Here is a 12,316-nt window from a genome sequence, read left to right on the forward strand (position 1 = left end):
AGTGAACTTTAATATGGGCAAATAAAAAAATTAAGTTGGAGGATCCTATGATGGAGACAGAATGTGACAAAACCATTTAACTGTACTAAAAATGTATGAAATGCCTTACTGTAGGGGATGAGGAGAGTTCAGATCTCAATAACTTTGGAAATGAGTAGAGTCTGTAAGATGAAAGGAAAGGAAGCGGTACATAAACATTGTCCTCTAGGTGATGGAATTTTTGGTCCCGGGGATACAGGTTAACAATTATACCACTGTAAAAGTACCCTGGAAATGAACATTTAAGCAAATGGATTATAGATAAGATTGTTATGTTGGAGTGGGAGTTGGTAGATAACCAAGGAGAGGAGGCTAGAATGATCTTTGTGCTAATGAATTAGAGTTGGACACATCAGTATGTACTCATGATTAGTTAACATGGACACGCATAGTTGCTTATAGAAATATTTGTAGATAAATGTGTATGCATACGTTAGGGCACACATGTAGGTATCTCCTTACTCTTTCAGTTGACAGGGCCTAGAAGTAACAATACTCTAGTTAGCATATGTAAGATGAGCCACCCTTTATTTAAAACTAGGATTCTCCATTCTGTTTTGTGGGAATTTTAGCTTTAGAACTATGGCATGGATAGATTTAAGTTTACATTAGAACTAATTGTTTAAGTTTTTTGCCTATTTTATATCTCCTAGTTAACTTTTGGACATGCAAATAATCATATAAAAGTCCATAGAAGAATAAGTTGAACTTTGAATGTTAAAATTGACTTTAAAAAGTAGGTTTGTAAATAAGTTTGTGGCACATAAGAAACTTTTTGGGGAAGATTTGGGAAAATTGGAATTGGAAAATTATCAGAAAAAACCTAAAATGTAGATGTCGCTCTCCCTAAGTGTCGTGGCTCTTTCTATCATGAAGGATCCCTTTGTCCTGAGGCTATGACAAGAAACTTGACTATCTGTCCACCCTTGCTCTGTCCAGCCTCGTGGCTCATATCCTTGCTTTTCCCACCCCTAGGACCTCTCACATCCAGTGTCCACAGCTGCATCTCCATAATAGAGTCAAAATTCCTCATAATTCATTGTTCAGAAAAACCAAGTGCTCATACTTTTTTCCTTTTAGGTTATGCCAAGGATTTTAAGGTCTAAAACAAAAGTAGATCCACCAAGAGTCTTTTTTTTTTTCCTTAAGAGTATCATCTGGATAGAAATTGATCATTTTAGCCTTATTAACTGCTAGGGGAAGCATTGACAATATAATTCTTTTTTTAAAAATATGTATGTATGTATTTATTCATTTAAATATAATTTATTGTTAAATTGGCTTCTATAAAACACCCATTTCTCATCCCAACAAGTGCTGTTTTGAAGGGACACATGCACCCCAATGTTGATAGCACTATCAACAATAGCCAAAGTATGGAAAGAGCCCAAATGTCCATCGATGGATGAATGGATAAAGAAGATGTGGTATATGTATACAATGGACTATTGCTTGGCTACCAAAAAGAATGAAATCTTGTCATTTGCAACTATGTGGATGGAACTGGAGGGTATTATGCTAAGTGAAATTAGAGAAAGACAAACATCATATGACTTCACTCATATGAGGACTTGAAGAGACAAAACAGATGAACATAAGGGAAGGGACACAAAAATAATATAAAAACAGGGAGGGGGACAAAACAGAAGAGACTCATAAATATGGAGAGCAAACAGAGGGTTACTGGAAGGGGTGTGGGGGGGATGGGCTAAATGGGTAAAGGGCACTATGGAATCTACTCCTGAAATCATTGTTGTACTATATGCTAACTCATTTGGATGTAAATTAAAAAATAAAAAAATAGTAAAAAAAATGTTTAAAAACCTATTTATTTATTTAAATATAATTTGTCAAATTGGCTTCCATAAAACACCCAGTGCTCACCCCAACACGTGCCCTCCTCATTGCCCATCACTCACTTTCCCCTCCCTGCCCCCCACCCATTTGTTCTCTGTATTTAAGAGTCTCCTATGGTTTGCCTCCCTCCCTCTGTAACTTTTTTTTTTCCCCTTCCCCTCTCCCATGGTCTTCGGTTAAGTTTCTCAGGATCCACATATGAGTGAAAACATGCTGTTTTTCTCTGTCTGACTTATTCCATTTAGCATAATACCCTCCAGTTCCATCCACATTGCTGCAAATGGCCAGATTTCATTCTTTGTCGTTACCAAGTACTATTCTATTGTAAATATAAACCACATCTCCTTTATACATTCATCATTTGATGGACATTTGGGCTCTTTCCATAATTTGGCTATTGTTGAGAGTGCAGCTATAAACATTGGGATACAAGTGCCCCTAGGCATCAGCACTCCTGTATCCCTTGGGTAAATTCCTAGCAGTGCTATTGCTGGGTCATAGGGTAGTTCTATTTTTAATTTTTTGAGGAACCTCCACACTGTTTTCCAGAGTGGCTGCACCAGTTTTCGTTCCCACCACCAGTGCAAGAGGGTTCCCATTTCTCCGCATCCTCTCCAGCATCTATAGTCTCCTGATTTGTTCATTTTAGCCACTCTAACCGGCGTGAGGTGGTATCTGAGTGTGGTTTTGATTTGTATTTCCCTGATGAAGAGCGACATTGAGCATCTTTTCATGTGTCTGTTGGCCATCTGGATGCCTTCTTTAGAAAAGTGTCTCTTCATGTCTTCTGCCCATTTCTTCACTGGATTATTTGTTTAAAAAAACCTGTATTTATTTTGAGAGAGAGTGTGTGAGTGGGGGAGGAGGGAGACAGAGAATTCTAAGCAGCCTCCATGCCGTCATCACAGAGCCCAACCTGGACTTGATCTCAACGACTCTGAGATCATGACCTGAGCCAAAACCACGAATCAGACACTAACCGACTGAGCCACCCAGGTGCCCCTGACATGGTAATACTTGAATATGTTGCTTCATGTAGAAATGTGCTTTCCTGTCCTAAATGTTCTGGATATTTTCTTCTTACACTATATGTGGATATTGTCATAATACAAGTAATGTCATCCTGATGGATTTCTAGGGTATACCCAGTTTTTCCCCTTAGTATGGTGATAAAAAAGCTTTTGAAAGGGCATGCAGGTTTTTTACTCAAGTAAGTCAAGGTAATTAAGGTAGGTAAGAAATAAAAAGTACTCTTATGTATAAAATAAGATGGCTTTAGGAAATGGTGGCTTCCTAGAATTCTAATTTATGGTAACAGTGTTTGTCCCATGCTCCCCGTTGATGTCTGTTTTATAGGAAATCAATTTTATGGGCTCTGTTTATACACAATGCAGAAGTAGAGAGAAAAATTGTAATTCAAACGTCTGGCTGGCTCCACTCATGATGCCATGTCCCTGAGTGTGACACTGCCGATGTGAATGTACTGTGCCCACTGTCCTTCTCAGAGCACATCTTGAGCCCATGGATAGGAGCTGTGCTTTTAAAGATCCTTATTTTCTGTATAGCGTGGCCTCCCAGTAAGAGCCAAGCATTTCACTTGGTGCATAACCAGAGTCACAATGTTCTCCAACAAAGAACTGCTTGTGTTGAACGCCAACAGCTGACACGGTGCCTTCTAAAGGATTTTGAGGAAGATTCTGACCATCCCAGGCTCCATTACATTGCCTCTTCTGGCTGAAGTGAGCCAGGGTAGGCTTGTCCTGACATTAGGGGTTTTTGCCTCCAGTTCTTTGTGTTTTTTAATGACTTTCCCCCAGAATGCTGTCTAGCAGTGTTAGAAACTGTGGTCTCTGGTTGTTAGACAATGGAGCATAATAGGAAAAAAAAAATCTTCCTTCTCTTTCAGTCTTGGTATGATTGTCTGGGAACTTCTTTGCACATTAGCATGTCTCACCTTAAGAGTCTAAATGCTCTGCTGGCTGAGCTAGCCAGGTACGCTGGCATGTCTCAGTTTAGAAAAAGCTATCACTCCGGAGGTAAACATAAGAATACTTCAGTGTCTATAATGTAGAAGAGAAATACAGCGAAAGGGAAACTTTATTTAATACTTAAGAGAACGTAATGAAAACTTAAGTTCTTTACTATTGCCCCATTTGATTCTCACAACTCTTTGTAGTATGGATGTTATGACCTCCTTTTGTATGAAACAAGTGAGGGTCGGAAAGTAACTTGGTTAGGGTTGCTAAATAAGTGACAGAGCCACTGTCTAAGCCTAGATACATAATGGCTCCCCAAACCCATGGTTTTTTCTTTTCAGCATCTGACTGCTTAAGAATATGAGTATGACACAGGGCGCCTGGGTGGCTCAGTCGGTTAAGCGTCCCACTTTGGCTCAGGTCATGATCTCGCGGTCCGTGAGTTCGAGCCCCGCGTCGGGCTCTGTGCTGACAGCCCAGGGCCTGGATCCTGTTTCGGATTCTGTGTCTCCCTCTCTCTCTGCCCCTCCCATGCTCATGCTCTGTCTCTATTTCTCAATAATAAATAAACGTTAAAAAAAATAAAAAAAAAATGGGTATGACACAGCTCTCGCACTCCAGGAATTTTGGGGCTTATTGGAGGATGAGAAAATTGTACAAATATTATAATTCAAATCAAAATATAAATACCCTCTGAGGAAGATTAATTTTACCAAGATTGAAAGGTAGGTGGCATGCCATCATGACATGAGGAGAATGAAGGGAAGCTTCCCTTCTCTGTGGGTCTTGCAGAGAGCCAAAACTTCAGCAGCATCTGCCCTGCATGTTTGTCACCCAGTGGAGGTAATTTTCTAAACAAAGGATTTTTTAATTACAGGAGGCACAGTAAGGCTGATGAAATCATTCACACCCTGGCATCATAATAGTTGTATGATAGCGGGTGAGAAAGTGGCCCTTGGGGGACATACCATTGAATTCCTCCACCTGCAGTTGGAATCACCCAGAGAAAGCAAAGAATTTAAGCCATTGAATGTGAATGAGATATAAATAACATCTTGAATTGATTAAATGCAGTCATATTGGTATAACAGGGGACAAAGTTGAGTACTCCAGGAAACATGATAAATGACCCACATTTGGGAGTTCTTTGGTGAGCAAGAAAATGAACTGGCCTAAAAATAGAGGGATGCAAACAATATTTTCTCTTTCATTCTATGTGTTAACTCAATGTTATATAGCTGGTCAGTGGCAGTAATTTCATTCTTTAAAAATATTGGTGCATCAAATAAGAATAGAAAATATTGTTAGTCTTCTCACATGTATTTTTATTGTCAGAATAATTTTCATATCAATAATCAAGTGATATGTAATTGGTCACCAAGGACTGTGCTTTGGGGAAAACTAGATTAAGATGGATCTACTTGGCATCTCAGCTACTAGAAATGTGTTTTACAAAGACTTTATCATATTTCTCTTGGGATTGTCCTGACTTTCTTCTTATCTGTCACTGATGGTCAAGAAGGGAGCAGCTCTAGTAGTTGGTTGACCCGGGATTGATCCTGGTTAAGTGGCTCTAAAACTTAACCACGCATGGCAAATGAGAAAGATAATATTATCTCCTGGTCCAACACTTTCATTTCAGTTTGATGATTGTCTGAACAGGTGGACGTTCCCGTTCTTTGGTCTGCAGACCTCTCTGAGGCATCCAAGGATCTATGTACATCCGAAGTATTGCCCGGAACCTTGGAGAGCAGTGGGCTTTGTCCACTCACCAGTACTGTTGTTTTATTTTGTCAAATAAAGATACTATTGTGATGAGTAAAACACAACGATACTTTAAAACACTTAACAAAAAGCTACAGGAAGTCTTGTGAAGCTACCTATTTTCTGTGGCGTAGGGAATATGGTCAATGGTACTATAATAGCCTTGTATGGTAACTACAGATGGTAGACCTACTGAGCATAACAAGAGTGTTCATTCAGTCTTCTACACCTGAAACTAATATAACATTGTGTATCACCTACAGCTGATTAAAAAAAATTTTTTTTTTTCCAACGTTTATTTATTTTTGGGACAGAGAGAGACAGAGCATGAACGGGGGAGGGGCAGAGAGAGAGGGAGACACAGATTCGGAAACAGGCTCCAGGCGCTGAGCCATCAGCCCAGAGCCCGACGTGGGGCTCGAACTCACGGAGCGCGAGATCGTGACCTGGCTGAAGTCGGACACTTAACCGACTGTGCCACCCAGGCGCCCCCCAAAAAATTTTTTTTAATACATATTTTCAATCAGGATATTAAAAATACTACAGAATGACATGTAAAGCTTCTCTATCCACAGGTTAAGTAAGTGTACATCATTCATTCATCATATGCCCACAGTGTCCCTGGCACGTTTCTAAGCCTTAAAACTTAGAGAATGAATAGAAACACTCACCTTCAAGATTTTATTTTCTTGCTCAAGATCCATGTGGACTAAAACTCTCTAACCTGGTACAAGGCTTGAGAATAATTTATTCTTAGAATTGCACCTAGCTAATTAAGAGAAGTATTTTTCAAATAAAAGGCCACGAAGTAAAACATGTATTAATGTTTATTTTGACTCCGTTGTAATGCTTACAACTGTCTGCTAGTTGCATTTGGTTATATTTGTATGTGGTATTTATGTAGCAAACCATATAAAAACACAACCACGATTCATGTAATTCTAATTTTGATTTGAATTGGAAATTAAGTGGTTTCTTCCCTTGATCCAGTTCCATCTGGCCCTCTCACCTACTCCCCACCCAATCAGACGGGATTAGCTATTATGGAGCAGATTACGCATCTCTTTCTGACAGCGTGGCATGATCAAGTCAACAATTTGGGAAATAATTGTGGTGAAAAGGAATATTAATTACGACACCTATTGCTATGCTTCAGATCTGCAGAGTCATGCAGGCCTTCATATCGTTTCCACAGTCTTAGTTTATTTGGGTGGCAGATGATGTCACAAAAGAAAACACACCATTTCCTGCTATCAATAATACAAAATAAATGCTTAGAAGAGGCTCCCCTCTGAGACTTGGCGTGTGTTTTTTTTTTTTCTGCCACAGCTCTTGGCTGCTTTGCTTGAACTTCTGTGGGTCCCATGTATCGGTGTGCTTGTGGAGAGCAGGGAAGTGACTGCGTAGTGTTCGGTTTAGGTGGAGGTGGTGATGGGCTTGTACTGAATGCTAATTACCAGAGGCTCGTTAAGCGGAACCTGTAGGAACTCTTGGTTTGTGGTAACTTAGTCACTAGCTCTGTTGAGAGGGACTGTAGGGTTAGAGCCAAGCTCTAAATGTACCCCAATCCTTAAGATTGAAGCCAAACTTAGTGACAGCTGAAGAATGCCCCAATTGTGCTGAACACTAGTAGAGGACTTTGCATGTATTTAATGAGTAGAATTGTCTGTAACAGTAAAAGCTTCCAGCCACTGTAGCATTAAAAGTGTAGGGAGACTAGATTGTTAAATGAATTATCAGAGGTGTTTCGGCCCTAGAATCTGAAAATCTGCCGACACTGTCAATGCTATGAAAGAACAGATTGCTCTGGAAAACTCCTCGCCTTGAGTGTGATGGCTTTTATTTGCCTGTGTACTGAGCTCTCTGGCTGTCCGCACTTGTAAACCTCAACCTTTACATCACTGTGCAGGGTGGCTTTTCTGTAAACGATACTCCAGCTCCAGAACAAAACAAGTGCATTTGGAGGCTTTTCTTGAAGCACAGGCCGCTCTCTTTGAATTCAGTTACCTTTCTTCTTAATTTCCATTTCCAGCCACAAGAAGAGGGGAGTTAATGATTCATTTGCTCCCAGTGACCTTTTGAATAACTGGACTGTGATGTACCAGTACAACCCTTAGCTGCCTCTCTCTCCTTTTTCACTTCCTTCGTTTGGCTTTAATATTTACAGCCTCCTTCTCAGTCTACATGCCTGGACGCCTGAAGGAAGCAAAACGTTTATTGCCTCTCCCTCCCCGTGTTCGGGAGCTTTTCACCCAGCCCCATTCCTTCCTTTGACATCACACGATAGACTCGCCTCCTGGCGGGGGACGCCCACAGTTCTTCCTGAGTCTCTCCTGTTGAATCTGTTGATTTAAGCAAAACAAAAAGATGGATTCGGACTCGGACTCCCCCTTTAACTACTCATGGCCTTCCTTCCCCAAAATGAAGATTCAGCGGAGGGCGTCCAAGCAAGGTAGATCCCGGAATCTTTTATTTCCCTCAGAGCCACGCCAGGGGTTTTCGTATTCTTACCTTTCTTTTCCTCATTGCTTTGCCAGGCTGTTGTCTGATGAACTGCAAGTTTATACATGTCTTTATAAAACTCTAACTCTCAAAATACTTTGCAGATAGGCTTCTGAGGTAAACCTGCTGGTTCTTAGGTTCCTTTCACTTTGACTCTGCCTTTGTGCTGAATTATGCACGTGCACTTCTCTTTTTTAAAAAAAAAAGTGCTTGGGGGGAGTTTAGTACAAGGTAACTGTTTCAGACTCACTTTATCGGAGTTACCTTGGAGTTACCTTGATAATGGAGAGTCCTGTTGATTTAAAGAACTGTGTACATATTCAGTATCCAGTTTCTGCTTCTTTGGTGTTTGTTTTCAAGTGGGTGGTTTTTTTGTTTGTGTTTGTTTTTAATTCTTTACCTAAGAAAAGTGTTCCATTTTATACTGTTGATTTGATAGTCGTTCTAAGAAAGGGATTTTAAGGAAGCGATTTAAACAAGAAAGCCTGTGTATCTCCAGGGGATATAGTCCTACATTAAAAAGTTTATTAGTAATTACCATGAGTACAAAACGCTGTACTGTCGGAGGAAAAGTCATTTATTTGTAGCATGATTAATAACGCAGTCAGTTTATACCACTTATTCCCCCTTGCAACTCATTCTTATCGTACAGTCCTTGGAAATCAAGGGACAAGTTAGTGTTAGGGTGCAGTGAGGTATCCTGAGTATTTACTGCACCATCCCCGGCCCTGTTGTTTTCTGAGGTTTACCAGAGCAGGAAAGGTAGTCCTCCATTCTGCCCCTTATCTTATGTGGGGAGTTATGTGGTTATGTTTTTAATTCAAGGACAAGGGAACATTTTCATGAGCTTGAAGGCAGAAGAGCTGTTTCTGAAAGTGGACTGTCCCTGTAGCATTGTTAGGGAGCAGAATTCTGTATTCTCTAGAACAGGGTGACCTACGGAATCACCCTGGGCAAATTTTTGCTGAGAAAAATGGAGGCTGGCAGTTGTCAACATAGCTGGTTTGCCTCAAGGACCTTTTTCCTTCTAAAATAAAATAGAGGGGTGATATTGTGTGTGTGTGTGTGTGTGTGTGTGTGTGTGTGTCCCCTTTCTCTTTGGCTGGGGTCAAGGCCACCCTCAGGATTAACATTGGTTAGACATCCAGGGGTGGTAGAAAGCCTCAACCTTAACAAAGTCCCCTTACGGCTCTGCTACCATCCTTGAAAATCTCGTACTGGGGACTTAAAAACTGTTGTACAGGGGCGCCTGGGTGGCTCAGTCGGTTAAGCGGCCGACTTCGGCTCAGGTCATGATCTCGCGGTCCGTGAGTTCGAGCCCCGCGTCGGGCTCTGTGCTGACAGCTCAGAGCCTGGGGCCTGTTTCAGATTCTGTGTCTCCCTCTCTCTGACCCTCCCCTGTTCATGCTCTGTCTCTCTCTGTCTCAAAAATAAATAAACGTTAAATTTAAAAAAAAAAAACAAAAAACTGTTGTACAACATTCCACTTTTCTGTTTGAGTTTTAAAACTTAATTTCTTCTTTGGGGCAAGGGACCATGATAAATGCAACTTACCATTAAATCGTTCAGGAGGAAAAACTTTACCTAAGAGAGAGCACAAGCACGTGCATGTAAAAGCAAGCTCAGGCATATACAGAAAATGGAGTAAAATGTTAACAATAGGTAAATCTGGGTAACGATAATATAATGGTGTTCTTTGTGCTGTTTTTCTAACTTGTCTGGAAGTTTGAAATTACTTCCAAATAATTAAAAAATGTTTTTCATGTTTATTTTTGAGAGAGACAGAGTGAGCTGGACAGGGGCAGAGAGACAGGGAGACACAGGATGTGAAGCAGGCTCCAGGCTCTGAGCTGTCAGCACAGAGCCCGATGTGGGGCTCCAACTCACAAACTGTGAGATTATGACCTGAGCCGAAGTCGGATGCTTAACTGACTGAGCCACCCAAGCGCCCCCCACCACCCCGAATAATTTTTATAAACTTCTAAATTACTTAAAGTGGGGAGATACACTATGTCATTAATTCTTGGGAGCGTTACTCTGGTATGGTGAGAACTGCTTGAAGGCAGGTTGCTGTTCTGTAGGATTATTAGATCTTTGTGCTCATTTAACCTCATTCCAGCTTGGGGAATAATCTTCGTATGTTTTTGTGCCTGGCAGACTGAGTGGATGTCTGTGTTTCTGGGGACCTGCATAGCCTCACAACCGGGAGAGATGTGGGATTAACGATGAGGAGGCCGATGGAGAAGTTTGTGAGTCCACTGGGGGTGCAGGGCACACATTAATCACGCTGCCCTTTGAAATCTAAAATTGGAACACAGCCAGTGTGAGGTACAGCAAAAAGTCACAACATAGCTATGTTAAACTCAGTTAAAGTGAAAGCTGGTACTTGGGATTCAAAAATCATAAACTACTTGCAGATAATAAATGACAAGTGGAAATAAAATTGATAGCAGAGAATCGTCTGTGTCTCCTGCTTGCTTTTTTCATTAAATGATGATGGCCCATGGGCGCCTGGGTGGCTGAGTTGGTTAAGCATCCAACTCTTGATTTCAGTTCAGGTCATGATCTCATGGTTTGTGAGATCACGTACCCATGTCGGGCTCTGTGCTGTTAGTGCAGAGTCTGCTTGGGATTCTTTCTGTGCCTTTCCCCTGCTTGTGCATGTGTGCATGCTCGCTCGCTCGCGCTCTCTCTCTCTCTCTCAAAATAAATACACTTAAATGATGACGGCCTAGTTGTGAAGAGTGGGTTTGGTCACACTGCAATGTTGGCTCGACAGAGTCCCAGAACCATATGACTTAGAGGTGACCTGGTCTCCCTGCCTCGCTTTATAGATGAGGGTTATGGGCCCAAAGAGGTGAAGTGATGGAGAATTATGTGCTCAACAGGCATTTCCAGAATAGCAGGCATTGTCGTAGAAGGTGGGGCAAAGTGGTGAACCCGACAGGTACTGTCCCTGCTTACAGGGATCTTAGCACTAAGGATGGATGGCACATCTCACAACACCTGGGCATGCTATGTCTGTATACTGGAAGAAACACCAGGAAACTGGATTTTTTTCAGCCCAGTGGCCTGTTTGTGCCAGAACTGTGGTCTCTGGTCTCTTGTAGGGTGACCTAATTATCATCGGTCTTTAAAACTAAGGTGGCTTGTATTTCTTGCTCTTTCTTCTAGTTATCACCGACATCATTCTTAGAAGCTAAGTTCTGGTCACTTGGGAGGTCAGGATGGAGGTTTGGAGACTTGGGATTTCTGCCTTATTAGCAAACTTCTCGTATTTTGTTGGTAATACTGTTTTTTTTTTTTTTTTTTGGTAAATATTTATTTTGAGATAGACTGCACAAGCAGGGAAGGAGCAGAGAGAGAGAAAGAGAGAGAGAGGAGAGAGAGAGAGAAAGACCTAGAATGTGAAGCAGGCTCCAGGCTCTGAGGTGTCAGCACAAAGCCCGATGCAGGGCTTGAACTCGTGAACCATGAGACCATGACCTGAGCCGAAGTTGGCTGCTTAACCAAGTGAGCCACCCAGGCACCCCAGAAATAGTTTCTTTTATTCACTCTGATTTCTCTGTCCTGATCCCCCTAGTTAGTATTCTGTCTTTTAACACTCCATCTTGTCCTTATTATCACCATTCTCTAATAGACACACATACACATTCCTGGCTTGTTCAGAGAGCTGGGAAAATAAAGAAGGTTTGGTAAAAACAGGAAAGCGAGATGAGCAGAAACCCACCAATACCTACATCCACTGAAAAGTGAATATAGTGCTTTCTTCCCCTCATGCTGTCAGCATGGAAGAGAAAAGGACTAACTTAGAAGCAGTACCTTTGGAAATGGCCACGTCTAGAAGGGAATGTGACGACGTAAGCAGAGGGTGAAAGCATTTAAAAAACAAGCTGCCTCAGAAGTATCCTGGGATTCTTGAAAGTTGCCCCTTGTCATTTCATGACCAGGACAGGCTGTACTGGGAGCCGTGTGGTTAATGATTGGGGTGGGCTAGAATCCTTGACCGTTCTGCTTCAGAGACTCGAGGAATGCCTGGACTCTTGTTTCGTTGGTTTCGGTAGGAGATTGAACCAAGGAAATTAATGTTTATAAATCAAAGGTGAAAAAATCCAGGGATTGGACCTTACCTAAGTTAACCATAATTATTCTTCAGTCTTTAAGATGTATTCTTTAAT

At 41.4% G+C, this 12,316-nt stretch overlaps 1 protein-coding gene across 1 annotated transcript in view; it reads left to right on the forward strand.

Moving 5' to 3' along the window:
• Positions 1-8,003: 8,003 nt before the first annotated feature.
• ARHGEF28 (Rho guanine nucleotide exchange factor 28) overlaps positions 8,004-12,316 on the forward strand; it is a 122,084-nt gene continuing 117,771 nt past the window's right edge. Inside the window, exon 1 of the mRNA XM_047068626.1 lies at positions 8,004-8,088. Within this exon, the coding sequence (XP_046924582.1) occupies positions 8,004-8,088 (85 nt within the window). The remainder of the gene's footprint in view (positions 8,089-12,316) is intronic.

Source organism: Lynx rufus, unplaced genomic scaffold, assembly GCF_022079265.1.
Source record: "Lynx rufus isolate CCGP_SWC_20201006 ecotype Redwood Valley unplaced genomic scaffold, mLynRuf1.p SCAF_1, whole genome shotgun sequence".
Classification (NCBI taxonomy): Eukaryota; Metazoa; Chordata; class Mammalia; order Carnivora; family Felidae; genus Lynx; species Lynx rufus.